This window comes from Synchiropus splendidus, chromosome 12, assembly GCF_027744825.2.
Source record: "Synchiropus splendidus isolate RoL2022-P1 chromosome 12, RoL_Sspl_1.0, whole genome shotgun sequence".
NCBI lineage: Eukaryota > Metazoa > Chordata > Actinopteri > Syngnathiformes > Callionymidae > Synchiropus > Synchiropus splendidus.
Genome location: NC_071345.1, coordinates 12,489,203 through 12,516,675, shown reverse-complemented (window position 1 = coordinate 12,516,675; position 27,473 = coordinate 12,489,203). Strand labels below are relative to the sequence as shown.

At 40.6% G+C, this 27,473-nt stretch overlaps 4 protein-coding genes across 7 annotated transcripts; 3 read left to right on the top strand and 1 right to left on the bottom strand.

Annotated features, from left to right (window-relative positions):
* The first annotated feature begins 1,132 nt into the window (after positions 1-1,132).
* On the top strand, positions 1,133-5,703 carry LOC128768429 (nuclear receptor coactivator 7). Of its 2 annotated transcripts, XM_053881311.1 has the most exons (7): positions 1,133-1,254; positions 2,324-2,525; positions 3,601-3,750; positions 3,825-3,977; positions 4,053-4,148; positions 4,265-4,338; positions 4,909-5,703. In XM_053881311.1, the coding sequence occupies exons 1-7, from the start codon at positions 1,229-1,231 to the stop codon at positions 5,045-5,047; spliced, it is 840 nt and encodes a 279-aa protein (XP_053737286.1). In that variant the 5' UTR covers positions 1,133-1,228; the 3' UTR covers positions 5,048-5,703. The 2 variants fall into 2 exon arrangements, with proteins under 2 accessions (XP_053737286.1, XP_053737287.1); XM_053881312.1 differs by lacking the exons at positions 1,133-1,254; positions 2,324-2,525 and adding an exon at positions 2,557-3,494.
* Positions 5,704-6,809: 1,106 nt separating this feature from the next.
* hint3 (histidine triad nucleotide binding protein 3) lies at positions 6,810-9,550 on the top strand. Its single transcript, XM_053881141.1, has 5 exons — positions 6,810-6,954; positions 7,321-7,438; positions 7,632-7,701; positions 8,393-8,519; positions 8,854-9,550. The coding sequence occupies exons 1-5, from the start codon at positions 6,832-6,834 to the stop codon at positions 8,899-8,901; spliced, it is 486 nt and encodes a 161-aa protein (XP_053737116.1). The 5' UTR covers positions 6,810-6,831; the 3' UTR covers positions 8,902-9,550.
* Positions 9,109-10,763, bottom strand: si:dkey-29b11.3 (actin-binding Rho-activating protein-like). The gene is made up of 2 exons (XM_053881140.1): positions 10,643-10,763; positions 9,109-10,445 (listed from the first exon to the last, which is right to left on the bottom strand). Exons 1-2 carry the CDS (start codon positions 10,666-10,668, stop codon positions 9,935-9,937), a joined length of 537 nt encoding a protein of 178 aa, XP_053737115.1. The 5' UTR covers positions 10,669-10,763; the 3' UTR covers positions 9,109-9,934.
* Positions 10,764-11,167: 404 nt separating this feature from the next.
* On the top strand, positions 11,168-18,694 carry trmt11 (tRNA methyltransferase 11 homolog). 3 transcript variants are annotated; one of them, XM_053881207.1, is made up of 13 exons: positions 11,173-11,247; positions 11,490-11,555; positions 11,731-11,804; positions 11,942-12,023; positions 12,100-12,192; positions 12,271-12,405; positions 12,471-12,627; positions 13,045-13,125; positions 13,212-13,376; positions 13,535-13,607; positions 13,698-13,832; positions 16,543-16,663; positions 18,471-18,694. In XM_053881207.1, the coding sequence occupies exons 1-13, from the start codon at positions 11,173-11,175 to the stop codon at positions 18,597-18,599; spliced, it is 1,386 nt and encodes a 461-aa protein (XP_053737182.1). In that variant the 3' UTR covers positions 18,600-18,694. The 3 variants fall into 3 exon arrangements, with proteins under 3 accessions (XP_053737183.1, XP_053737182.1, XP_053737184.1); XM_053881208.1 differs by lacking the exon at positions 11,731-11,804 and having other exon boundaries at positions 11,168-11,247; XM_053881209.1 differs by lacking the exons at positions 11,173-11,247; positions 11,490-11,555; positions 11,731-11,804; positions 11,942-12,023; positions 12,100-12,192 and having other exon boundaries at positions 12,288-12,405; positions 12,475-12,627.
* Positions 18,695-27,473: the final 8,779 nt, after the last annotated feature.

The following is a 27,473-nucleotide window of genomic DNA, read 5'->3' as shown; positions in this document are numbered from 1 at the left end:
CTGGCCACTGCCGCTTCAACATTCATCAATCCAGAGCATTTGAAATGTCATTTTCTGTTCTGAAAACAAAGAAAAACTGCTCTGGATTACTCAACTTTAACTGGCATCCTTTACTGTTTTATCGTGGTGTTGCATTATGTGTGTGTGTGGAACACTGAGCTATGTAACAGTTTATGTCTTTATGTCCTTATTGCAGACTGTGGTTTAGACAGTGTCAAGAAACTTATTATTCTTTGATCTATGTCTCAGTATTCTTTGTGTTTTACTGTTATGAACGGCCATAAAAGTGACTCTTAGCTAAGATCCTTTAAAAAAGACACCTCAAATCACAATATATTAATGAAAAAATTACATGGCAGTAGTATTGGAGTAAAATATTATTAAAACATTTTAATAGTCTTCATGAACATTTTTTTCCGATAATGAAAGAAGCAAAAAATGGAAGGAGAGAAATACAAGGAAAATGTTTGGAGACTAACTAACTAAAATATTTGTAGTGTAAAGAAATGCAATTGATTTAGTACTTTTGTGTCTAAGACTGTACAGTGGCGGAAAATAAAATAAAAGACCAAAAAATTTGACGCACTCATCATGTAGTAAAATGGTTTTTGTGTTCCAAAATTCCAAAATACGAATGTTTTTTTTTTTTTGTTTATTGTTTGTAAGACAAAGTAACAAAACTGAGTGATTTCAAATATGAACAAAAAATAAATCATCACCATCAGCACACAGAAGAAAGCATTGGGTGCCTGAAAACTTTCCACCACTGTATGTGTGAATGGTCCAAGTAAGGAGGAATGAAATTACATAATAAGCAAAAGCAGCCGTCGATTGGAATGATGAGGCGCGTGAGAGAGAGGTTGTGAAGAATTAAAAGCGATCCCTGCCATCCAGGCAGATTTCTTTATCTCTGTGTGCAGCCACTTCAATCGGTCAGCGAGCCACTGCCTTGACATAGTTACAGTCTGGACGAGGGCCAACGGGAGGGCAGCAGACTCCCAGCAGGTCAGGTTAATCACCAACTCTCATTGTGAAATGCTGAGAGTTGCTGTCGGGGGAGAAAGGGAGGGTTTACAGTCGACGGGGCTTATCTGACCCGGCCATTGATCCGAGGGTATAAAAGGCAGGAGGTGTCAGTGGCTCTTAGTGGACATGCAACAGCTGCACTGAGCCTCCTAACACCAGCTCTCTCTCCTTCACCTCTTACCATCCAGATTCATCTACAGCCATGGGAGTCGCATACAGCGTCGGAGAGTAAGTACAACTGAGAAGCATGTTTTCGTGGACTTTGCTTTAATGCCTTGATGCATGCATTTGAGTGAATCATGTGGTGATGTAGAGTCTCTGCACTATAATGCTAAATTTCAGCAGCTGTTTTTTTTGTAACTTTTTATAAAGAAGCTGGCTGCTCGAAACCATTTCTATTTTAGATCAGTTGTGATTTTTCATGCATTACAAATCAAATTGTGCAGAATCAGACCCTGCAATGAACAATGCGTGGCAAAGCGCCCGCACAGCTTCGCAGCGTTTCCTTCCTGTAGCCCCCTTGGTAGCTCTTTGTTGCGCAAGACTGGTCCACTGAGCTCCAAATATATTAACCTATTTTGACAATGAGCTTTTTCATTTTTAAAATCATGACGCTTTGCAAAACTGGCACCTAATTAATAATAGTTATCAGCAATATTATATGTCAAATGTGAAAAGTAACAAAAATAAAACAATATTCATTTCATTGCTTCAATGCATCTGTCTGTGCAACATTATCTTGAAATAAAAAAATAAGTAAACAACATTTTCAATTAAATAACAAAGTAATAATGCAGTAATAATAATAATTTCACCGTGATAGTTGGTCTGTTATTTTATCACCTAATAAATAGCCCAGCTGAGCCGGGTTAAAAGGTCACCTGACTATCACTGACAATTAAATGAACAATATTGTGTCACCAATTCAAATTGGACTCTTGACAAGTACAGTACACGCAGAATTCCTCTTCTTCACTTCTCTGTCATGATCATTTAGACTATTATTACCATGTATAACCATTTTTTAACAGTGACAGGCATGTGAAAAGTTTATATAAATATGGAATGAAAGCATTTCTTTCTGCTGATCTCTCTGTATTTGCTCTTCTGCAAATTTAATCCACTGCGATCAATGATCAACGCCCAAGACATTCACAGCAGTCACTCTCACTGAGGACGTCGTGCCACGACACGACTCCACATTCAATCACAGGGTGTTGTTTGTTGGAGCTGATCCTGGGAAAACACACTTGATGCAGCCAGCTCTCCGGAACTAACACCAAGTTTGTCTCGACAGAGTGGACCATCTCTACACCTTCTTCGTGCAGTGGTCACCAGAAATGTACAGCAGCGACAAGACGACAAAGAAGCACCGCCAATCCCGTTACCTCATCAAGGAGAAGAACCAGAGTCGGTACATGGTGGTGGAGGAGGGCAAGGCCACCGCCATCAGCAAACTATTCAGCAAGCCCCTGAACCCTGCCGTCCAGAACTGGAGGGTAAGACGATGAATGAAGGACACAGGGGATCTGTGCTTAGAAAGTGAATCACAAATAACAAACACGTATTCTAAACGAAAATGAAAATAAAATGTACTAGGTTGTTAGTAAAAGAAATATCACCACAAATATAAAAACATGGATTTCACCGATGCTCCCTATGATCGCAAAGGACAAAGACATTGTTAAAGGTGAATACAGTGAGATGCAAGAAAGGACTTCAAGACAACATGGAAGCTCAGCAACTGATGTTGCAAGAAAGGCAGAACAGAAAACACAAAACGGATGTGACACATTTAAGATGATCAAAATGACCATTAGCTAAAAAACGTGAGTGAAAAGGTCAGCTCTAATAATGAAATAACTTCTGCCAGACTGTAAGAAAAGATGGAGGAAAATTAAAAATTTTACCGTATTATATACACCATAGTATTTAGGTCAGCAGCATTAGACAATCCAGATCTAGGTGACTAAATCTGAAGGCATGCTGTGGACATTCCATGCTCTCCCTATTCCCAAACATCCCCACCTCATACATGAATTTGGCATGGTAGAGAGCAAATCTCGGCAGGCTTGGGCTTTTCTTCTCCTCAGTTTACCTTCTGTTTTTCAGTAAATGTTGCTGCACCCACTTTTGGAAAGTCTTTGCTCTTTATATGGGCAACACTTCCACACCCCCGTCAGTTGAGATTGCGCAACACTTTTCCTCTTTCCCGAAAATGAAAACCGTTCCCTGCAGGAGCAGACCAATCAGATTCTATCCATCCCTGCCAACAAACCAATGGCAGCACACTCAGAAAGAGGAAGTCATTTGAGGGTATAAAACTACATGAGGCCAGTCAGTTCATTCATCTAAACATGTGAGTCTGAAGAAGCGAGGAGATGAAGATAACAGGAAGGACCAGGGGGTTCCCCGAGAATATCAAGGTTTTTTATTATGCCAGTGATAGTGTGGAGCCGTATGTGAAGGTGGGGATTTAGGGACATTTGTGTCTTCATGCAAGAAATATGAACTGAGTCATTCAAACTTGAGGTGGAGATGTATTGTTTCTGACTTGACCTTCTTTTCTTCCAGATTATCACTGTGAAGGATGCCAAGCGTCGCCTGAGTCTGTGTAGCTCAGAAGAGTCAGAATCTGAGCATGAGTACCGCGAGGAAGTCGAGGATATTGTTCCCGTTCTCTGCGACCTCAGCCAGCTGCTGGAGGACCACCACATGGAGAACGTAAGTAGAACCACCACGGTCAAGTCCGGACGTAAATGGAGAAGTTCAGGAAATAATTTTGGTGTTCTCGACAGCTTGCTTCTCACATGCCAGCCAGGACTCAGGGGTACCCATGGCAACTGGTCTACAGCCTCGCCATCCACGGCAGCAGCCTGAAGACCCTCTACCGGAACATGGCGGGTCTGGACAGCCCGGTGCTGCTGGTCATCAAAGACATGAACAACAAGGTTTGCAACCTATTCAACTTCCGTCACAACAAGACCCGACGCAGTTTTCATGACCAACTCCGTTTTTCTCTTCAGGTGTTCGGGGCATTTTCTTCCGATCCATTCAGAGTCAGTACATCTTGCTATGGTACTGGAGAGACGTTCCTGTTCAGCTGCAACCCAGAATTCCAGGTCAGTGAAACATTGTCTTTTACTGGGTAACGAACGTATAGATATTGGAAATGTTTAACTGATGTACAGTGTCACTGTTTGAGTGAAGGGTCTTATGTTGTACTTTGCTTTTAAAGGCTTACAGGTGGAGCGGTGAGAACTCCTACTTTGTTAGCGGGAACATCGACTCCCTGCAGATCGGAGGAGGAGGGTGAGTAACAGCTTGATACAAATATGACACACCTGCCTCATTTATCCCATAGTAATATGATGCTTAACCTTTAAATTAAATATTTATACCCCTCCCAGAACACATAATGTATCCATTTAATTTGAATTGAATTTTTGCATTCTGTTTATACATTGCATATTGAATACACATATTACATATGTGTATTCAAATGATCTCTCACAGCAGTTGGGAAAAATATATGACATATAAAATAATTGGGACGTGAAAATAGAATAGAGAATGTTAGGTGGTTATAATGTTGTGTATTAACGTATAAGATGAACCATTGTACAAGCTTTTAAAAGTATTCAGGGGTCAACAAATATTTTTAGTTCTGGTTTATGAAAGCATATTCAATATGGATGAGCAGCACCAGAGCTTAAATTCTGTTTTTAATATTTGTTTTATTAACTTGTCAAATGGAATTAAGATGAAAATAAATAATAGTGAGTGTGCGTGTGAAATGGTGCTGCAGATCTGGGAAGATTCTATGTTAGTGCCACTGTTTGAGAACTGGGACGCTCAAGTGCTTCTTCTCTGTGTTTACAGCGGAGGATTTGGACTGTGGCTGGATGCCAACCTGTACCGCGGATCCAGTATCTCCTGCCCAACCTTCCACAACCCTCCTCTCTCCAGTGAGATGGACTTCATCGTGAAGGACTTGGAGGTCTGGTCGCTGCAGAAATAAACAATGTGAATGAGATTTTTAAAAAAGAAAAAAAAATGGGGAAAAAAAGTCAGTTATCTGAAGTGACGATACCGAAACTTGTGGTTGGTTTTTCCACCACTGGTGCAGTGGCTGCTGCCTCCCACGTCCTCCAGTCCTGCTCTGCTGGTTCACAGCACGTCTGTGAACCATATGGACCTGTTCCTACTTGAAGATGAGCAGCCACTTCGATTCTCACATTCCAGGGTCTTTCAGCTGTAAACTACTGGCTACTTATGAAGAGTATGCTCAGCTCTCTGACAAAGTTGTACAGAGCTTTCTTGCCCAAAGCTAACTAACTGTTTGGTTAAAAAGTTCAGAAAAAAAACTATATTTTTAAGATATTTTTGCGGCATGAGAAATGATTGTTACATTAAGTGAGGCTGATGTCAGAGGTCCATGGATTTACTCGATAAGAATGTTTGAACAAAATAGTACAGATTTGCACTATGTTTTATCTGCAATATGTCTTCGGGAGAAGGGACTTCAGCTGTTGCTTTATAGACCACCAGCCATGTTTGAATACTCTCCTGTTCTTTTTTTATTTTCAAAACAGTCGGTGTGGTTCACATGTTTTTATTTAAAATGTATTTAACTGTGTTTCCTAAGAAAAGAATTAAAGCGCAAAGCAAACAAAATCGCCTCCTTGTTCCTGTTTGTTTATTGGATGTTGAAGACTGAGACTGAAATCTTACACAAACCAGAAGAAGAATCTGATCACAGGGCTATAATAATAATAGTCATAATAATAATAATAAAAGAAAGAAGTGTGTAATAGGTAGTTGATTTGACATGTCAAGAATAAGGTCATTTACTACAACGATTGAACATACTGAAAAGAAAAGGCAGGCCACAATAAATAAATAAAGATGGCCGCCAAGCAACTGCGCAATAGGTCTTATGAAGTCAAAGGTGCAACAATGCGTAACATTTAGACATAAATAGATTATTTTCATATTTACTGAAATCACAATTATCAGTTTGAACAGTCAAAAATTGCGGAGACAGACTCTCCAGCTGTCTTTTAAACACTCCCTTTGACTGTGTAACATCTTCTGTTGACGTCAAAATAAGAAGTGGGACTTACCGTGTTTGAGACTGGCTCTGTGTTTATTCTGTGTGTTCAACAATACAACTCAATGACAGAATACAGAGGAAGACCTCTGTATTCTGTTTGTCTGTTGAATGAAAGATGTTTCTAGATTCCACTTGCAAACAAAAGCTGGACATATTCTTAAACTACACATTGCTGCTTTAGGACTTATCTACTTCTTCACTTGTGTCTTGTCATGCTTTATAACTTCATCAAGACAAGACACATTGGTGTTTTGGAAATGGCATCGGTTTCTATTTCAGTCATAGAGGGTCGGTATTAGTCCTGAGTAATGCTTCGATCATGACGTTCTTCCTCATTCTGTACTTTAGACAAAAAGAAAAAAAATCACTGAACAATTCAGAAATTTCAGTTGAAGTCCCTTTATATTGTTTTATATTGTGTTCTGATTAGTCATTATTTTATTTTTTTCTGTTCGGTTCCAGTCAGATAACACGTCACGTAGAGAAAATATGGCAACACGACTGCTTTCTCCTCATTAAAATAAGTAAAAAAAAATTTCCTCACTACTGTTACTACTACTGCTGCTGCTTCTCCCATTGCTTTAGTGCCCTCGGAATTCGTGCTCACCTCCGACCAGAACGTTACAGTCGGCGTGCTGACGTTCGATTAGCTTAGAGCTCGATTACTTTGGTCTCGTCGAGCGTCAACAATGGCTGGAACTGAAGAGGCACAAAATATCCCCGCAACCAACACTCCTCCGGAAGGATATGACAAGAAATGTATTTTTTGTAGAGTTGTTAACAACGAAATGGGAACTGAGCTTCTTCACTGTGTAAGAATGATGCTTTTATGTTGCGCACGGCATTAAAGTGAGCCTCAGCTACTTGCTTTAGCTGTAGCTTTGTGGCTAACGCCCCTGTAAAGGTGCACCTGTCTTTTTATAATCGTCATCTGACACGGCTTGTCATATAATTTGTCATGCTTGGAATTTCTATACATTTATTGATACTCGACTGTCATTTTTTTCTTTTCATAATATGACCAGTGCACCGACTTAATGGCCAGTCACACCCTGAACACCAGGATTGTTTTGACAATTGTTAATGGTAAAACTGTTCAGATAATCTGGTTTCAAACACTGCATACTGTTGACGGTCGCATTTTATGATGACTTTTCGAACGAATGTCTATTTTTCAGGATGAAGAGATTTCATGTTTCAGAGACATTAAACCGGGCGCCCCGCACCACTACCTCGTTGTTCCAACCAAACACGTTGGGAACTGTAAATCGCTCAACAAATCACACATACCATTGGGTAAATCTTTTAGTATTGTTCTTTATTATATTATATTCTTATATTCCACATAACGTGTTATAACGGATATGGCAGGAATCTGCTCTATAATATACTGTATAACCAGTGTTGAAACAATATTATGTACAAACAGGATATAAATCTTAGTATTTATGATAAACTACTTCAGAGTAAGCACTATTTTTCTCTCCAGTGAAACGCATGGTGGAAATGGGCAACGAGATCTTGCAAAAAAACGACTTCACAGACCTTGATGATGTGAGGTGAGCACTGCGCTGTCATTTGTAAATACAGTTGCACATAAGACAAATGGAGCTTGTGACCGATCCATTAAAGATTAGATCACTTTCGGCTACATTCATTTGTGGTGGGATGGTGTAACTTCACATTTCAATACTGTATTTCTAGATATAACAAAATATATTTACAATATATATTTTTTCTGCATTGCTTTCTGATTACTCGTAGCCAAATGTATCATCGTCATTGGACTGCTTAGTTTGGATTACATTGTCAGTTTCATAGTCGAAATCTTCAAAACCGTCACCTTGTACGACTCATGTGTTAGTGCTCTTAAAACAAAATAAATATATGGATAGTACAAGTTGCCCGGAGACACGTGTGAGAATAGTCAGTCTGTATGACAAATTCAAAATTAGCCATCAATGCATCAACATTGTAAGGCATTTACAATGCATTGGAGGTGATTGAAATGAACATTAATTCGTATTTTACTGCGCAAGTGAAATGTACATGTAATATATATTGCAATGTATTTATCTTTTCTGCTGTTGTTGTTTGTACCTGATTATTATTTTGAGAATTAACCAGATCTAATGAAAGATAATGCCAACTTTCTGGTTGTCAGTTGAGATGCAGTTGTTTTAAAAACACAGATTTATTCAAGTGTTTGTATAAAAAAATGATTGACCTAATTGTTTATATGATCCCCAGGTTTGGTTTCCATTGGCCCCCCTTCTGCTCCGTCACCCACCTGCACCTCCACGTCCTGGCGCCTGCCAGTCAGTTGGGCTTCATGTCTCGTTTCTTCTACAGACTGAACTCCTACTGGTTCGTCACTGTAAGTTAAATGTTGTGTACATGTGTACTTAATCACACAAAAAATAGATCAGGGAAATCTCTTTACAAGACCCTGGAATGGAAAACTAAAAGCAGTGCCAAGAATACTGCCCTATTTATAACTGTGTTTATAGTTGAGCGAGACTTCTCAGTTTGATATTTGTGCAGAGTCGACATTGTTTCTGTTTGTACCGGAGGAAGGAAGCTGTAATAGGAAAATATCGATCGATTGAACAACCCTGTCATTTTGTACGTCAGCATTTCTGGGTGTACAGTAGGTTGGGCTCAAGTCTGTTCCTTCCTGATATTGATAAAAATCTGCTTCTGTTTTCCAGGCTGACCAGCTGATTGAGCTTCTAAACTCCAAAGAAGAGAGTAACTGATTTATATTTATTGATGGTCTGCTCTTCTGTTTTGATGCCTCAATCCTTCTTGACAAATATAATATCTTTCTGAATGTATTTTTTTCTGTGATTGAAGGAATGGTGCCTGCATGTGACATTTTTTTTTACTTAGTGCATCAGTCATAATTGACAAATATGCGTGTACTTCGTGGACCAAGCAGGAGATGGCGCCAAAGAAGACGCTGAGCTTTAATGCGAAATATAACTACACTGTGAATCTTAGATAGAGATCCACTACACATCATAACAAGAGAGCAGATCATTGAAATGACACTTCTTTTATTCATATTTACCCATGTAACTTTAGATAAATTATGTATATTAATATGAAACATCACCGTACTATGTGCAAGTGTGTAGAAGAATGAATGAATACAAAAATCTAAGTGTGTCTAAAATACTGAAGCATCCTGCAGCATCATCCTTTCTTGGAGAATGTATTTAAAATGACTACTCAGTATTTGAAGTATGTGCCTATATGATAATTTTAATAATCTGTCAGTCAGATTCTCAGGGGCTTAAATGCAACCTTTTACTATATGTGATGTGTACTTGTATGTTACCTGATAAATATTCAGTTATAATAAAAGGGTTTTGCTGCTGAATTAAACACACAAGCTCTGTGTTTCCTTTGTTCAAAATCTTGTCTTCTCTCAGTTCAGTTTTTTTCTTCATGGAACATTGTATTAGCAGGAGATCAACCAATATATGCAGTTGTCCTGATGGAGGTCAGTCAGTAATGAAGGTACACTTGAAACATATACAGACACAGAAGCACCTGAGCCCAGAGAGATCATGTTCCCTTTTTACTGACAAGTCGCCTGCTCCATTCCCCTTGTCTTTCAGCGACTGAAGTATTGAAAATGTTACCAATAAATTGCCCAATGACTATGATCTCGGGAACATTGGTTGCGGTCTTCAGGTGGAGTCTAATCAATAATGGCTACCACTTGTTTTTAAAAGGGTTAAAAGTAATTTTAGAAAATCCAAACTACTAAATGAATGTGCGTGGTTACTGCAGTAGTGTGATGGCCACATGGTCATCCTTCCCCTGCCATAACATTTCCCCCTCAAAGTCCACCAACTTCTGCTTCCTGGCTCTTAGAAGTATCCCCACCAGCTTATTGGATATGTTCACATAATGTTCAAACAGTCTCCCAAATTCCACTGTCACTCCATCTCTGTCTTCCTTGTTCTGACTTCCAATGTTCCTGATCACCTGGCATAACTCCTGCACCTCCCTGCTGACGTGTGTGTGGGCGTCCTTTCCTCTTCGCTCCGTCAGGGAGCCCTGCTGAGGTCTGCCATAGTCGTCCTCTCCTCTCTGAAGAACCGCTGGGCTGGTCCTTGTGTCATTACTAAAGGGGTTGTTCTTCTGGTATTGCTGGTGCTCGCTGGACCACTTTTGCCAGTTATCCTTCAAGCCTTTGACTGACACTGTGTTCTTGGCAGAGACTTCAGAGAGCTTAGTTGCAGCTCCCCTTGCTCCATCACTCTGACTTGTACCGATCAGCTGCTTTGTCCTGGGAACCAAAACAAAACAAATGAACAACTTTAAGGGCATGTGTAAGAGGCGCTGCTAAGCAGCAGCTACTACATATAGAACAAAAATAAAATCAAAAGTATAAGACTGAATATAACGTGATTGGTTTACCGCGACTAAGGCTCTTTCAAACGTCTTTAAACCCCTTAAAAGTGAAGCAAACATAAAAAGACTCACAATAAACCCCGATCGTCGGTTGACATTGTTATTCATGCGCTTCTTGCTTCATATAAAGGTGTTTCAAAGTCCAGTAGCATCAGCGCTGACAGCAGCAGGAACGCTGTCAGACAGAAACGGCGTGATCGACCAATGGCATTCAGATATTATCTGATTAGCCAATGACAATGCAGAGAGGGCGGGACTATTTATGACTAAAATGAAAGCAGCTTACAAGACTTTATCCAGACACGCAACTGACCGCTTGGTTTAAACGCCAAAAATGAAAAATAAAAATAAACAAAGTTCATTTAGATCTAAAAATGTAATATATATAAAAATATGTACAAAAGGAGAGGAAACTATAGATTTTGAATTGTGCTGCGCGGACAATTATAAGTTTTTTACATTTAATAAAAATACACGTCCAATTTCAGATAGTAATTTCCTCATTATAGTTTTATTTTGTATGATTAGCGAGATGGTTTCTGAATGCGGTACTACTTTCACTGACACTTGTTTGTGCCGGACTTGTTTTGAGCGCAACAAAAATGGCGGCCCCCGGACGATCACGTTTACAGTATTTACTGCATCTTGCACAAGATAATTTAGACTTCAGGTTACCGGTATGCCTGGCATTTTGTGGCTTTTTCCTCAGTTTTAAAGAGTTTTACAGTCTTTGATAAATTTAAATGTATACGGTAATATGCAACTCAATCGAGAATGAATGGTGTTTTTATTTTGAAAATACATTGGTACAGTGATTTATTATGATACTGATATAAAAGTACCACAATTCGCAGCTATTTTTTAATTTGTATGTAACAGACGCCCTTAAGTTCTAATGTTTCCGTGTTATGTCTTTTAGGAAATCAAGTCTCTTCTGACCCTCAGAGGAAGACATTTCCATGCCACCGAGAAATTCGATGAAAAGGTTTTCATTTGACTTTTCCCTTTATTCTAATGATCTTTGCTTAATACTCACTTCCAAAGTTGCCTACGCATCTGACAATCTAAATTATAACCTGAAAAGATAAGCTGAAGGAGAGAGATGCACAGAGAGAAGAGATGCTGCCCTGAAGTAATGCCATTTGTTCTCTTTCTGATAGTCTCCCTTCTGGTGTCTGAATGATCTGTCTGAGGAGGATGTCTGTGGAGTAATGGCAAGATCTGTTTGTGCCAAGTGAGCCGTTCAATTTTATGTTTCCATTGTTCATTTTAGTCTTGTCACCAATGGTAATTGTATATACACAAAGAAGCCCCCACACTACTCGGTCTATAAACAAAAAACAAGTGTGTTCTGTTTGCTGTAATTTCCAGGTCTGCATTTGAACTGTGGGGTCATGGACACACACATAGTGAGCTTAAAGAATCCCTTCTCAAATATCCAACTGAAAACATGGTCAGTTGGGAAGGAAAATCATGTACAATTAATGAAACTCTGACTCAATATCTGCACATCTTTCTTTGGTTTGCAGTTACCGTACCTGCAGAAAGACTCATCATACAGAATTAATGTTTTCACCTTCAACAAAACCCTTGAGTTTGCAGAGAGAATTAAGAAAATTGATGTGAGTGTTCAAATATATTTGCATTACATTAATATTTATTTTTATTTATGGAAATTCCTGTTTTTTTTCTTCCCCAAGGCACTGGAATACCTTCCATTTGAAGGCACAGTGAGTTTGAAGAACCCACAGCATGTCTTCTGTTTACTGGAGGATTATGGCATTGATCCAAACAACATTCCAGATGACCCTTTCTACATATACTTTGGTCGTTGGGTAAGAGCCGCTGACCCCTTACAACTTCATCTGAAAGTCCAGTAAGCCAATGTCCCCCTGCACAGATAGCAGATGGACAACGGGAGCTGATCCGATCCCACAGCGTGAAGAACAGACACTTCATTGGAAACACTAGCATGGATGCTGGACTCTCTTTCATAATGACCAACCATGCAATGGTCAAAGAGAATGACCTTGTGTTTGACCCATTTGTGGGAACTGGTGAGTCCTTCAGAATGATATTCACAAGGACATGGGCCAGATATGCCACAAGTAGCAACGGCTTCAGTTAGACTTGATTTAGAAACTTAAAAAAAGTGAAAAGCTTTTATTTACAATGAGCACTAAACCACTCAGAGATACAATGTAATGGGATATAATGGGATATAATATGTTCCACGGAATTAACAAAATACTAATAAATGTACAGTATATGAAAAAAATTATATTTAGTTCCATACAAGACAAAAATTTGAAAAGGTTCTTCAATTTTTATCTCATACAATGAATTAAATTCTCATTTTGTTTTTCCATTTCCACCTTGCATATAAATACTTGGCTTATATAACTGATTTTTAAAAGCAACAATGTTTAATGTCCTGGACTGAATCCCATTTGTTTTCTCCTCACGCTTCAAAGGGAGCTTGCTGGTAGCGTGTTCCCATTTTGGGGCGTACGTCTGCGGCGCTGATATCGACTACAACACTATTCATGGCCGTGGTAGGTTTATTATTATATATTATAAACTTAAAATTACTTTCAATCACTTTCTTCATCAGATTTTTATATGATTTTTTTCTCTTCAGGAAGGTCGAGTCGTAAAGACCAGAAGTGGCGGGGGCCTGATGAAAACATCCGGGCCAACCTGCGACAGTATGGAACAGAGAAGATGTATGTTGATGTGATGGTGTCTGATGCTTCCAAACCTGTGTGGAAGAAGGGGCCTCTGTTCGATGCCATCATTACGGACCGTGAGTCCTGACTTCACTACTGTTTGCTTAACCAGGCGGCTTCCTTGTGATGTAAAGGGATTTTAGACCAAAATATTGTTTAGCAAATCCATCCTGCTGAAGACTGAGAAACAAGGTGCGTCGGATCAATCAAATTTTAACCTTGTTCATTTTTTCAGCTCCATACGGCGTTCGTGAGTCAACCAGAAGAACCGGCTCCCACAAGGACCATAACAAACCAGCCGACGGCATGTAAGTGCTCATGATTCCATTTATTTTTCCAATATGTTCTTTCATGTGTATCGGTTGGCCTGTTATGGTTTGCCAATGTCTTTTGTGCAGATATGCCGAGTCACACGTCCCTGTCTCACAGTCCTACCACTTGAGCGACATCTTCACTGACCTGCTCAACTTCTCTGCGGAGCACCTGGTCATGGGTGGAAGACTGGTTTACTGGCTGCCGATTTACAGACCGGAGTGAGTTGATCCAAACATCTCTGCTATCAAAACTGCCTCACTGCCTTTTAATAATGTCAGTTACTTCCTTCTACCTGCATTATTATTATTATTATTATTATTATTATTATTATTATTATTATTATTATTATTATTATTATTATTATTATTATTATTATTATTATTATTATTATCCAATATTGCATTGGACACTTCTGTTTGGAGACAATCTGCCTGGTTTTTGTATTTACTTTAAACTTTGAGAGTGGAGATATTTTTATTTATTGTAAACTACAGTTTGATGGCGCACAATTTAGCACCGTACGTAATTTAAACTTACGTCAGCAGGGGGCAGCAGCGCACCATAAACGATGAACAGATCAGTACAGCGTTAGCATTTTTACCATCAGCAGTGTATAGCGCTTCTGCCCAATGTAAAAATATCACTGTCTTTTTTTGGAAATCCATAATTTAAATCTGTGTAATGTTTGAAAGATAACACTATTTGCAACTGGATTTTTCTAAAAAGCAGTTTTATCATTTTAAGTCTCAGGTTGTTATTGCTAAACTACTCATCTTTTACATAAAGAGTCTGTAAATCCACATCTCACGTTTTCCATACGGTAAACTGTGTCATGAATAAGTAGACTCACTGACTCGAGGTTGTCAATGGAAAACTGAATTTCCCATCTTGAAGACAAGATGTCTTCCAAGTTGTGAAAAACTGTGTGTGTTCTCAGTCTGAAAACTGAATGACCAGAATGAACCATGAAACCAGAACCATTTGGACGTGTAAAAAGACAGGTGCAGTCTGTCCCCTTGTTTTCTCCTTTAGAAAAACACTATCTTTCAAACTGAAACAGCTGCTCCGTGTGTAACCACAAATGACAGTGGTGAGCACCTTTTTATGTGTCGGCTCATCCAACAAACCTGAAGCACAGTTGCCTTCGCGGAAACTGAAGTGCTGACTGGAAGGTTGTGTTTGAAGCAGCAGCACCTCCAGCTCCTGGAGGAAAGTGCTGCGGGGCCAAGAGTCTTTCAACTGTAAATCAGGAAGGGAGATGAGATCATCTTTCACCCTGCCGCTGTTTGCAGAGTGGTTGTTTTACTTTTACCTTTGCGTACATGAGTGTGTGTCACTGTATACATTAGGACGTACACACGCGTTCATCAGCACCTTCACACATTTGTCTTCGCTCATCTACTGTGTTCCTCTCGAGGTGATCTGCCAAAATAAACGTCTGGCTGCAGGCGAGTTGTGCGAAGGATCTGAACCGTGTACAGCTGTGTATAGAAGCAGGAGCGGCACCAGTCTCTCGGGCCTGATCTGCAGATTTTCTGTCACCCCTGTTTGTGTGTGTGTCGAGTGTAGTGTGCGGCTGAGATGACAAAATGAATCCTTGATCCTTGAACTTTCCTCCCCTTTTGCATGCAGAATCACAAACTGTTTCGGATCTGACATCACACTCCTGAAACCTAATTATAATCCAAACAGAGTAAGTGCTGGCGCAATTGTAACTGGGAATAGAAATATAATATATGTTGCGCCTCATGAAGAGAGCCATGTTGGGATAGTTTTTCAGAGGTTGATGCTTGAAGGTAGTTTAGAAAACATTTGTGTTTATGCCAAAGCAGCAGTAATGTGATACTGTGATTGACCAAATGAGAACGTTTTTTTTTTTATAAAACATGAGTGAATTCAGATAAAAACATGTTTGATACACATGAAACAGTTATTGAACTCTGCCAAGGTGGTTATTGCATTGTTAGTGTGTCAGTCAGTTAACAAACTGTCAGTTAATCTTTCAGGACGTATTGAGAAAGGTAGGAAGAGATGATAACATTCATACATCCAAGAATCTTTTGAAGGATTTGTATCTCAGGCTACTTTTCATCCTCTAAGCAGCGTTTTTTTGCGGCTCGACTGTCAGGTGCAGCGTGGGAAATGATCCAGTTTCATATGATGACATTAAACCATGGACAATTAGAACATGTTCACATGGATTCTTTCTATACACTTCAGACCATGTTGACTTTGGCATCACTCACAGCTGAACTCCGTCTCCATCTCATTCACAGCGAAGATGCCGGTGAAATGTCCAACTAAACCTGATGCACCTCTAACTTGACTACACACATTCATGCAAGAAAGAGTGTTCCTGCACTGCGACGGCAAAGATTGTCTGCACCGCAGAGATAACTGAGCTAACAGAGCTAATAGCTCACGCGACATCTCACTTCAAAACTTTACTGACGCTCATGATTTGCTAAAAGTTCACCAAAAACTAAATGCAGAACCAGGTAAATGCGCTCCAAAATGTGAAGAAATAAAGAAACGATGTTGTTATGAAGCAAATAATATTGAAGATTTTTCTGAAAATTCCCCAAACTAAAATTAAATCATGTAAAAGTAATAAGTGGAAGTGATAAAATCCAAAGTTATTAAGAATAAATGAATAAATAGATCATAAAATATTTTTGCCATATGGCCCACCCCTTGCTGGAGTCATTTGAAACAAGTACATTTTCTGTCAATATCATGCCAAGATACTCAAGTGTCAATAGCTACAGTTTTTCACAATTTAAAAGGGATTTTCTGCAGGACTTTCAATGAAGCACAATTGCGCTTTGCCCGAGGTTCCTCAGAATTCAACTACAATTGAATTGTAGTAAAAATAAATACATACTAAATGAGCATCTGCCTTCTCCTCATGGCTTGACGTCCATCCAGGTACACTGAGGAGATGATTCCTCTTCATCCCTGTCTGCGGCTGGTCAGCAACTGTGAGCAGACGCTGTCCAGCCATACGTCTCGACGCCTCATCACCATGGAGAAGATCAAGGAGCCAGAGGTCTGTGTGATGTTTATGTTTCTCTCTAGAAAGACAGATTTATATGACTCATTTATTTGCACTGAATCCTGTAAATGCGTGGCTTAGCAAGAGCTTCAATGAGGACTGAGGGTTGAGTTCACAAGCTGATGTGGACCTGTGTTCGGTGAGGACACCCAGCCAAAGATGGATGTCGCCTCAATGCAAAATAATTTTTCTACTCGAACGTAGGCGAGAGCGTTTGTAGACACTGTTGAAACGGCACATTAAAAAAAGAATAAATCCATGGTAAAATGCTGTTTAATCAATAACACGCTTGTGTTGGCTGGCCTCTCTGATTATTGTTTACTCAGATCTTTTCCTGAGAAAAAGGATTTATTTTTCGCACATGCGAATGATTTTGAAGCGCACCATGTAATCGGATGTTGGAGCCTCTCTTGATGTATATTTTCAAGAGTTGTTGAGGAAGTCTGCGTAATCACATCGCCCGTGGTTTCATCTGTGAGTGAGCCTGAACAGGAGCAGCGATGTAACTCGGCTTATGTCGAGCCAGAGTGTGTTGGCTGTTGCTCTCTGTGTAACCACTTGGCCGAACCAGCGACTGTCTCTTCTGCTGTCTCCGTACCGTCTCACTGTGAATCGTGAATTTCATGTGCATTTCACTTTTTATCAGTGTTTTTTCTTTAACCATGAGCAAACTTAACATGACACTTTTGTGTTGCTGAACCTTTTTATTTCCATTTCTTTTTTCTTTTCCACCCTGTCCAATCCTTAAGGCCCCCGGATCAGTGCAACCTCAGTCATGTTTGTGTCGTTTCTGTGTTTTCATAGCAAACAGATCCATAAAAATTGTTGCGCGTGTTACTTTTTTTATGACGGGGTTATTCAGGATGGCCCTGCTCATGGGTGACACTCAACTCGCCCAATTTAACAGAAAAGCATGTCGGCTCCATCTGTGCCTTGGCTGGCGTTTACCGCATTTATTCACAATAATCACACAGTCAGTGTTAAAAAATGAGACCTCTCCTTCTTATCCATGCTTCTTATTATTCCTCCACTAACAGAATCCTGCTTTCAAATCACATGTGCGCGCAGCTCTGCTCCAACAGGCAAAAACAATGAGGAACATTTACTTTGTTTATGTCAGACATTTTGCCTTATCACTAAGATACACAGGTATATTATTATTCCAATTTTATATAATGTATTTTGTCTGACCTGCCATGTTTTAGCCAATTTTTCACTGGTGTATAAAATATCATTTATTATTATTATTCATATACAAACATATAAACCTAAGCCTATCGTCGTATATTTCATTTATTATTTATTTAGATGTTAAACCTAATATCCCTCTGGCAGCTTCGCTTGTGTCTGTTGCTGAGGTTGTGTTGAGAATTTAGTTTGTGGTTCTGCATGGAAACAACATTTTTGTTCTATTGTTGTACTATTGTGGCTGTTTACAGATTCGATTTGCTTGTAGCTTGAAGGTAGTCTCCGTTGTTCATGCAAATTTGCTCTAAAAATAGTATTAAAATTATGACTTTTTGTGAGTTTTTGTGACTTCAAGGCTCCAAACACATAAAAGAAAATATCAGTATATGGGTTCTACTGAATATATTTTCCCTTTATCATAGGGGTCTGAACGTAAGCAAATCAAAGGAGTGCTGCATACCAGAACTAAATATATTTTTTGGACTCAAAATATTGACTCAATGTTGTACTGCGATATGTGTGTGGATCAATATTTTCTTTCAACCCTATTTCAACGAGTGTAATCTGACCGCTGGTGTATTTTGTTGACTGTAATAGATCTGTATTTTCACAGGACTCGGACAGTGTGGCTCATCTATCAGACCCTGGCTTCAAACCCTATCAGGCTCACAATGCTTTCAGGGAGAAGTATTTTAGTGGAGTCAACAAAAAGTTCGGCAAGGAAGACGTCAATGGAGAGTGATTGATCCAAGCTTTGCGAAGTTTGCTGATATTTTGTAATGATATTTTACACTCTTTTGAGAATCATTTTTATCCTGATCGTGTTTTGAAATAAATATTTCCACCTGCAAGATTGTCATTGATTTCATTCTGCTTGTTTCCTGAGGCCATCATTGTGTGGGAGGAAACCAGAGTGCCAAACATGGACACTCAATACTGTAAGGATTTATGTTCACTCAAAACCCTGCGTTGCTTCAAATGGGAATTGAACCCACGACCTAGCGAGATGGGGCGCTTTTGTCAAGAGTTCTCATGTTCCATGTCCACGAAGTATCTTGTCACACTGTGAAAACTATGGACTTTGATGCAGAATAATTGGCTTTAAATAAAATCCAGGCACGATCGACATACACTTGACTTGAGCGTTGGTGGATCGCTGTGTCAGCAAATTCTTCTACGCACTCATGACCCGACTCTGACTCAAGGATTAATGACTCAACAGTGTCAAAATCCGATCCGCAAAAACTGCAATTACAAGCAAACAAAGCTCGGCTTTTGACTCCGTTTCCAGTATATATTGGGATCCAGGCCCCCTCTGTGTTTTTGTTGAACAGTAGCTTGTTTAAACAGCGACAAATGTCTGCGCAGGCATGAACCTGAAGGACGGGTCATCTCCAGCTCACCGCACGCCGCAGCAGTCAGCAGCTTTTGTTGTTTTCCAACCGCAGTTTACATGCAGAGCTGCTCATTATTCTTCTCTGGAGAGCGACGCGGCAGACTCCCGTACACATCACTCTGTCACTTTGTTTATCAGCCGGGCCTCGGTCCTGCACCGCACTTCCCCGTTTGCCCTGTTTCACAGGAGCCCAGTTCCAGGTTCCATCACTTGATACCCGGCTCAGCATCATCTGCGGTCTGCTCTGTTTACAGTTCCCACAGTGGCCTTTTTGGTGGCCGAGCAAAGCCGATCAATATCTCAGCGCAGTTCAAAACCTTTATTTATAATTGTCACGTAAAACATCTTTAAAAAGTCGATTTCCTGCTGCGCAACTCTAGACGTGATGCAGCTGCTGTATATTGCTGTCAGAAACATGCTCTGTGTGTTTGTGCTTCCACAACTCAGTGATAAAATGTTCTAAAGAGCCCCCTGTTCAACGCAGACTATAATTAGAAGGGGGGTTCCACTCTGCGCCACCTAATGTTGTCCAGACGTTGAGGAAATTCTCTTTGTGTGTGTTTACATATGTGAGATGGGCTTCTGACTCATGCAACTGCGGTTTCTTGGCGAACTCCTGCAGCGATAAAAATGTTTTGGTGGCAACTAGCAAATATTTTCTCGCTGCCATCCGTTACATCTGCTGTTTATTTATTTATTTACTGAACTAAACATAATGGACGCGTTGCCCCTCTGCCCCCTGCTCTTCTTCATCATGTTCTCATCATGTTCATTTTTTAATTCCTAGTGCATTTTCCCCACTCACATCTTTGTGTTACACCTTCTTTACTTCTTTGTAATGTATAGTTTATGTTCATACATATTGAACATGCATATAATTTCATCATCAACTTGATTTATAATTTGTGCCCCTTTGTTTTTGGATTTTCTTTTCCCTGACAAGTTTCGGAGTCTATTATTGAAGTCCATTTTGATTTCCAAAGTCCCCTAAGTAAACATCAAGTGTAGATGGTTGGATACAGTCGTAGCACAAATGCTGTAATGTGTATGAATCATTAATCTATTTGACTGTGTTTTTACCCTTCTTATTCCTCTCTGACTATTTTTTATGACTCTTCCCTGAAATGTCAACATTCCTATTTCAATATTCCTAGATTATATAATGATACTTTTTAAGAAAAGGAACGTTTTTTTTTTTTTTTTTTTAATTTAGTCGTATAAACAGTAAATTTCTGTAGTTATTCTGTAAATTAATTTTAAAATTAAATTTAAAAAAATTAAGATATTTATAAATATTGCACTATTTCGCAGTAAAAGTTCTCCCCAAACAAAACAAAACAAATAAATAAATAAGCCAGTTCAAAACTTATTTATCAAACACAATTTGTATAGTTTCATGATACTATATATATATATATATATATATATATATATATATATATATATATATATATATATATATATATATATATATATATATAACACAAGCTATATATATATATATATATATATATATATATATATATATATATATATATATATATATAGCTTGTGTTAGGCTCATCTGACTCTCAAAACAGCTCACTCAGTGTCCGTGTCGCCCCCGGACCGAACAGCCGCTAGATGTCACTGTTAACACACACGGTTTCTTCCATCGTCCTTAATGATTATCAAGTGCTGTGGATCAGCCAGCGCGCTATAAGAATCACCTTCATGCACAAATGAAACTAGTTTCGCCGGAACAGCTCACTAACACAATTTTAAATCCAGGCATTTTTTTGTGGGAATGACGTATCATTCTTCCTCTCTTTCTTTCGCTGTGCTGCTGGTCAACTGTTTTTGGTTTAGGAAGCAGGACTAAGTGTAACTTGGTAGCTCACAGCTGTGGGCCAGTGTCCCATCTGAGCCCCACACCTGCAGAGGGGGGCGAGTGGACATATGTGACACAGGTGTAGCGCACCTGTCCATAGCCAGAGGAGCTGGGGACACCTGCAAGCCATCCGCTTCTTCTTGCCTGGCCCCTCCGCCCCTGCCCTCGGGTCGCTCTCCTGCCTTCGTCCACCCCGGGAAGCCTCTCACTTCTTGTTGATCGAGGTAAGGTGAGAGCTGTTATCTCAACGTCTGGGAGGAAGAGCCATCAACAAATCACTGGTGTCACATCCTCCGCTGCTCTGTGAAACTCTAACCAGAATAGGTGAAGTCGGCACCACTAGATGACAAACTTGAGCAGCGTTCACGTCGTGCTGCAGAGTGTTTGCCGATAACAAACGCTGCGCAGCTTCTAAACAAACAGTTGTGTCTCTTTGAGAAAGTGCAGAGCCGCTCCAAACACCCAAAACATCCTCTTCAAGACACTCTGGAAGTGGTAAGGGTTGTTGATCCAGGAAGTAAAGGGGGTGACTGAACTTCTTGTCACAGAACTTCCTTCTTCCACCTAGCCTCAAAGACATTTTTGGCTATTATATCACCAGTTTTATCGTCCCTCTAACCACTGAGGCTTTGCTTTAAACAAACCGCTGGGTGGTTCATGGATCTCCTTGTTTTCCTGTTATTCTTCTCTTAAATCCTTCAGAGGATTTCACAAATCCATTGTTGTTTTGGCAAAATTTATTGCTCGACTGTGTGTGAGTGTGCGAGTGAGAGTTTCATTTATTTATGGGCTCTTCATACTTAATACCACCGGCATGAAGCAGAAGTTTGGCTTCTAAGGCAAACAGTCGATGGATGTTTGTCCATATGCGCTTAATTTTGCGACTGTGGGTTCTGTGGTTGTCAGTGCTGTTCTTCATTAATGACATGAAACCGCTGGTTGGCTCCCTCACGCCCTCTTTTAATGACTCCAAACTGCCAAGTGGGAACACACACATTTAGCAGTGCAAACAGACACACAGTCCAAGATGGCAAACATGGTGGCTCTGACACATTTCCTCGGCTTCCCTGTCTTAAACCACTAATGCCTTAAATGTAAGACACTAGTGAGGAGGGAACTCATGGTAGCCTTCCTGATGCCTTCATGACAACCTGGACCGCCACACCCGCCCGCTGACATTCTTACTAATGTCCTTTACAAGTCTCACCGGCTGACGGGGGGAAATTGAGGGAGCCAAAGGAAATGAGGAGAGGAACAAGTTTAATTCTCTGAGCTCCCGTTTTAAAATGATCCTTCAGCGACCGCTTTTTTCACACCAATATATGAATGAATGTAAAGGTGACGGTTTCCGAGTCATACGCTGTGTTTCAGTTACCTTGAATGTGGCAAGTTGGAGCTGAGCCGTCCACCAAAGCGATTCCCACGGGTGCCGTGTCCGGACATAAGCCACTTCTTAACAAATACACGCTCTGTTTGCAACTAGGAAACACGAATTGGTGGAACATGTTTGTCTCTTTTCGGCATATTTTATTAACTCAAAACTTATTTTTCCCATTTACAAGCCATCTTGGATTGTGTACTTGGGGTGTTGAGGATTCTCCCACTTTCCAAGAGGGACATCACAGGGAGTTGCGTAACTGGGGATTTCCTAGGCCCTCGCACAGCTGGAACGCACCATTTGTAGAAGAGGGTAGCACGATCCCGATACCAAGTTATGGAATCACAATTCGATACAGTCTAAATTCTTGAAAACCTTTCCTTACCGCCTCATCTAGGATTGACGTGTCAGAATGACTTGACCTACCATCTCAACAAGGGGTTGCAAGACCAGTCTTAGCTGAGGCAGATCCAAATGAGGTGGAGAAGTAGCCGGCCAACCCTGCACCACCAGGTCTGCAGAATGCAGCCCAGGACTAGGAAATGGATGTGGACTTCAGCCAGAGGCAGTAAGAAGCATCCATTGGCTGTGGCTGAAGTGGAAGGACCACATGGGCTGCTATCAGTGGGACAGACACCCGTCTTCTTCTGAGCACCAACTGACTACCACCACAAGGATGCAGAAAACCTGGCCCAAGAGTGACTTCTTCCCGGAATCCAGGGGTGGACCAAGGTCTTCAAGAGCTGCAAGAATGCACCTCTATAGTGTGTCTTGGATCGCCACAATTTGGATGCCTCACCTGGGAGGCCTTCGAGTGGACTTCGAGTGTTGACTGGAGCCTTCTGGACTGGCTTCATCTCATGTGGAGGCGTAATGGATCTTCTTTGAGCGTCGCCGCTGACACTAATTTTTGCAGGTTCACACGTACGTGTAGTGTCTCCCAATACATCGATTGAAATGATCCCTTCAAACCGAGGAGGCTTGAAACGAAGTGGGAAGATGAAGTGTGGCTAGATTCCCTGGATACCCTGGAAGTGTGAGTTGTATAACATGAAACAGATGGAGACAGTGTGGGGTAGGACAACTGGGACATTTTAGTAACATGGGCTACTCTTCTGTTTACTGAGTTTCTTTCACACGTTAGTGACCAAAAGAGTCAACAGTGTCCGACAAAATTAATGTCGACATACATCGAATAGACGTATCACCGCAAAATAGCAGTGAGGCTGGCTTTGGCTCCACCCACTTCTTCTCCGTTGGTTCACCTTACCAAGTGAGATTATCAGTGCTGATGCGAGAGATTGCAAAATTACTGGAGCTGGCATTTCCACATCACCAACACAGAAAACAAAATGGCAGCCAATGACACTTACGTTGTCTTGATGCGTGTTGTAAGTGAAGCACGAAGGACATCCATCACTTCTCACTACGTCTTTGGAGGGCACTTCATAGTGGAGGCCACTCAAAACCAAGGGCTAGTTTTAAGGGTGTGACATGGGATTGAGCCTTACTTCTACCTGGATCAAAACATTACACCTTTTCCTACCAAGAGCCATGTTCTCTGACTGAGCTGCTCTTCTACCCAATGAGGCTCTCTCCACCTGATAAGGAAAACAGGATCACCTAACCTATGAAAACACCCTTACATGTGCTTCAACATGACACCTTCACCCTTAACTCAGAAGGGTTGCTTTCAGCTGCAGTCAAAACACTCAACCCGGAAACAAAGGGAGGCCCACAAATCCTCTGCGTGTTGAGGTAAAAACTTGTTTCCTGAATTGGATCAGTCTCAAAGACTAAATCACTCTGTTTAAAAATCACGACATCCTCTTCAAGGTCATCCTCTCCTGGTGGATTTTTACAAGACGTTCCGTTATGCTGGTTTTTATGGCGGTGAACTCCCACTATCTGTCATGCTGAAGGTTCTAGTCCTGTGTCCTCTAACGCGGCTGGTTGCGTACATCCCAGATGTTGTGCCTCACTTCTCTCCTGGACACTCGGATGAGTGGAATGTGTTATCGATGAATGTGTGTGTTAGTCAGGTCCGGATACTTGCAGGACAAATCTTCGGGTGATTCCTCCTCACTCCGCACCCCTCCCTTCAATGTTATCGCTGAACTGTGTTCTGAGGTTTCATCTGGCAAGCGTTCCACTCGCACCTGTTCTCGCATCAGAGGTGAGCACCAGCTGAGCCCAGATCACCTGCAGGTGTCTTCAACTGGCTGATACCCAGGTTATCAGTATGTTTCTTCCTGAGACTCACCTTGTCCAACGTGTGTCTGGATTTCACACAGGACTGGTACCAGCCTTAGCTGTCCCCACCCCGCAACAGATTTGGAATTTATTATTAAATAAAAATAAAAAAGTCTTTTTAATTCCTACATTTATGTCTTTATTGTCATTTACTTTTTACATACCGACCTAAATATCCTGATTTTTTGTGGATGAGGAACAACAGGCCTTTTTTCTGTACCAAAAATTCTTTTGGTAACCTGTTTTTACATCCTCCTCGCCCACACCTCTCTTTGTCATGTCTTCAATGCATCCACGGTTTCTCAGCCAAATATGGCCTCGCAACTATCTTGCCAATCGCTTGCTGGGTTTACAGGGACCATTCTCACTTTTTCTACTCGCCGAGCTATTTACGTTCGGTTTTACGGTACTGTCCATGAGTGATTCAGTTCAGGTCATATGGTGGCTGCAAGAGCACATGGACCTCAATCACATATCTAATGTATCATGTTAACAACAGCTAATGAAGCTTCATGAAACCATGTGTTCATTTTCAGAGCCCACTAGATGGCACCCTCTGCTCATAAATATTTGGTTTTCAACAACCGTTTTAATGAATCCTCACACTGTTTTTAAACCAAGAGTGCCTCCGACAGTACTGAGCTTTGAAATTGAAGACACTGTTTCATGAAGCTTCATCAAGATGGCTTAACCTCCAGTCACTCAGATAGTGTCTGTGTAGCTACCATAGCTGGAGGCACTCTCCTATGCCTGTTACTGTGTATGATCCAAAAATACTCTGTTGCTACCACTATTATCACTCTTCCTCCATCTCATTCTCACATACAGTATGTATTATGTTTTACTTCGGTTGACTTTCACTATCTTTCCTTCCAGCTCCACCTCTCCTCCATGTTCCCATGTCACTGCATCATCAACCAACATCATAGTCCAGGGAGACTCGTACTTCACCTCATCTGCCTGACCTCATCATACACTACATATAAATACATACAACATACATATCACACTGCCACTTGAGGAACTCTGTCATGGGCCTGAAAGTAGTACCTAAAGGTGCCTCGGAACCACTCACTGACCAAGTATTTCTGGGCAGCTGTGTCACTATTTATAATGAAGCAAAAGGCCGGACGAGCAAGATAAGAGGTCAGTTTTATTTGACCCCAAACTCTTCTTTTTAATATGATGAATGCATCAGTGTGGAGTGCAAAATTTTTTTCTCTCTCCCACTCAACCTGTGGTCCAAAGCGGCCCTGCCAGTATCTGACAGTGTGGAAATGTGACCAAATACACCAGAACGTTTGAGTCAGTGTTTGTTGTTACAGCTTTCAGCTTGGGCACAGTTTTGGCTCGACTCTCATGTCCACCCATGTACCTTGCATAAGATGCCCAGAACTGCTACATCAGCAAGAAGAAAAAAAACTCACGCTGCAGATGTTGTTTCAGTGAAGCAATAAAACGGACTGAAAGTGTTGAGGGGACTTTCCTAATACAGCGGGATAAACTAAAGCTGTATTAAACATCATTTTCCGCCAAATTGAAGACTGTTATTGATTGAATTATATGACATGTTGTCACTAGGAGAAGTGTTGAAGTGTCACCGGGCTTTGATTCCTCCCTCCTTATTTTTGTTTTAGAAGTTGTTGCCCCGCTACCTCGTCTAACCCTCATACATAAACAATTTTTAGAGACGGCAAAGCACCCTGGTGGTCCGTCGGACTTTGCTTGTTGCGTTGCCAGGTTTGCAGGAAACGTAAAATGCACATGTGATTTCTGCTGGGTTGTTCAGCGCTGGAGGACATCGCAGCCGTCCAAACCTTCAGTCATTCATCCTGACTTTGATGTGGATGTAGGTTGCGTGTCAGGATCTATAGTTTGTAACGTGATTCTGGTGGGAAGCTGGTCCCAGTTGTTTACTCAGTGTGTTTGGATCCTTCACCATGAAACGTTTGTCACTGTTGGATTTTTATGACATTCTTGCCTTGCTTTTGTTTCAGGGTTTTATGGCTTTAAATCAATAAAATGTGTGTTTGTATAAGCTTCTGCATGCAGAAACATTTAACAGTTAATGTGTGTAGGTGTATGCACACCCACAACAGCCGGTGTGTGTTCAGGCTGGAACGAAGCCCAAACCTGCCTCGCTCATGGGGGGCTTTCCATGTTGTCGCTCTATTAGCTTGGTTTTCCCCTTCCTGCCTCTTTCTTCTCCTCACCTGCCCTGACTTAGAGACAACCGGTCAACGACAACAGGCTTATGGGGTTCAAATTGGGTCAGATGCAATTTTACATGTATTTGATATTTAAATATTACAAAAGAAAAATAGTAAGCCATGATACTTTCTGCTCAAAATATGTTTTGTTCTAAGTGACATTTTTGTGATATAACATTGTCAAAGTAGATCATACATTTTGTATATATCTATATATGGAGAGGACATATACACTGTATATTTTATATATATATATATACATATATAAAATTGCAAATTGAATATTCTTATACCATTAAATTGTGGGAGTTTCTGTCATCTATATAGTGTCTAGAAGGCAGTTTTATTCCTGAGTAATGATTGAGATGTCAATGATATCTTGCATGCTTTCCTCTCTGACTGGTCCGTGTTGGTATTTCAAGCAATTTTCAGCCTGTGTGTTTTGCAAATGCCTCCAAAACATGACCTGCTGGCATCATATGTTCACGATAGCGTGTTATCTGAGAACC

Bases quoted from the DNA above. Each gene is read 5' to 3' on its own strand.
- LOC128768429 (XM_053881311.1), top strand. From the start codon at position 1,229: ATGGGAGTCGCATACAGCGTCGGAGA. The intron at 2,526-3,600 runs GTAAGACGATGA...CTTTTCTTCCAG, and splicing joins CTGCCGTCCAGAACTGGAGG to ATTATCACTGTGAAGGATGC. The intron at 3,978-4,052 runs GTTTGCAACCTA...TTTTCTCTTCAG, and splicing joins TCAAAGACATGAACAACAAG to GTGTTCGGGGCATTTTCTTC.
- hint3 (XM_053881141.1), top strand. From the start codon at position 6,832: ATGGCTGGAACTGAAGAGGCACAAAATATCCCCGCAACCAACACTCCT. The intron at 7,439-7,631 runs GTAAATCTTTTA...TTTTCTCTCCAG, and splicing joins CAAATCACACATACCATTGG to TGAAACGCATGGTGGAAATG. The intron at 8,520-8,853 runs GTAAGTTAAATG...TCTGTTTTCCAG, and splicing joins ACTCCTACTGGTTCGTCACT to GCTGACCAGCTGATTGAGCT.
- si:dkey-29b11.3 (XM_053881140.1), bottom strand. From the start codon at position 10,668: ATGTCAACCGACGATCGGGGTTTATT. The intron at 10,446-10,642 runs GTGAGTCTTTTT...TTTGGTTCCCAG, and splicing joins ACCGACGATCGGGGTTTATT to GACAAAGCAGCTGATCGGTA.
- trmt11 (XM_053881207.1), top strand. From the start codon at position 11,173: ATGGCGGCCCCCGGACGATCACGTTTACAGTATTTACTGCATCTTGCA. The intron at 13,377-13,534 runs GTGAGTCCTGAC...TCATTTTTTCAG, and splicing joins CGATGCCATCATTACGGACC to CTCCATACGGCGTTCGTGAG. The intron at 13,608-13,697 runs GTAAGTGCTCAT...TCTTTTGTGCAG, and splicing joins AACAAACCAGCCGACGGCAT to ATATGCCGAGTCACACGTCC.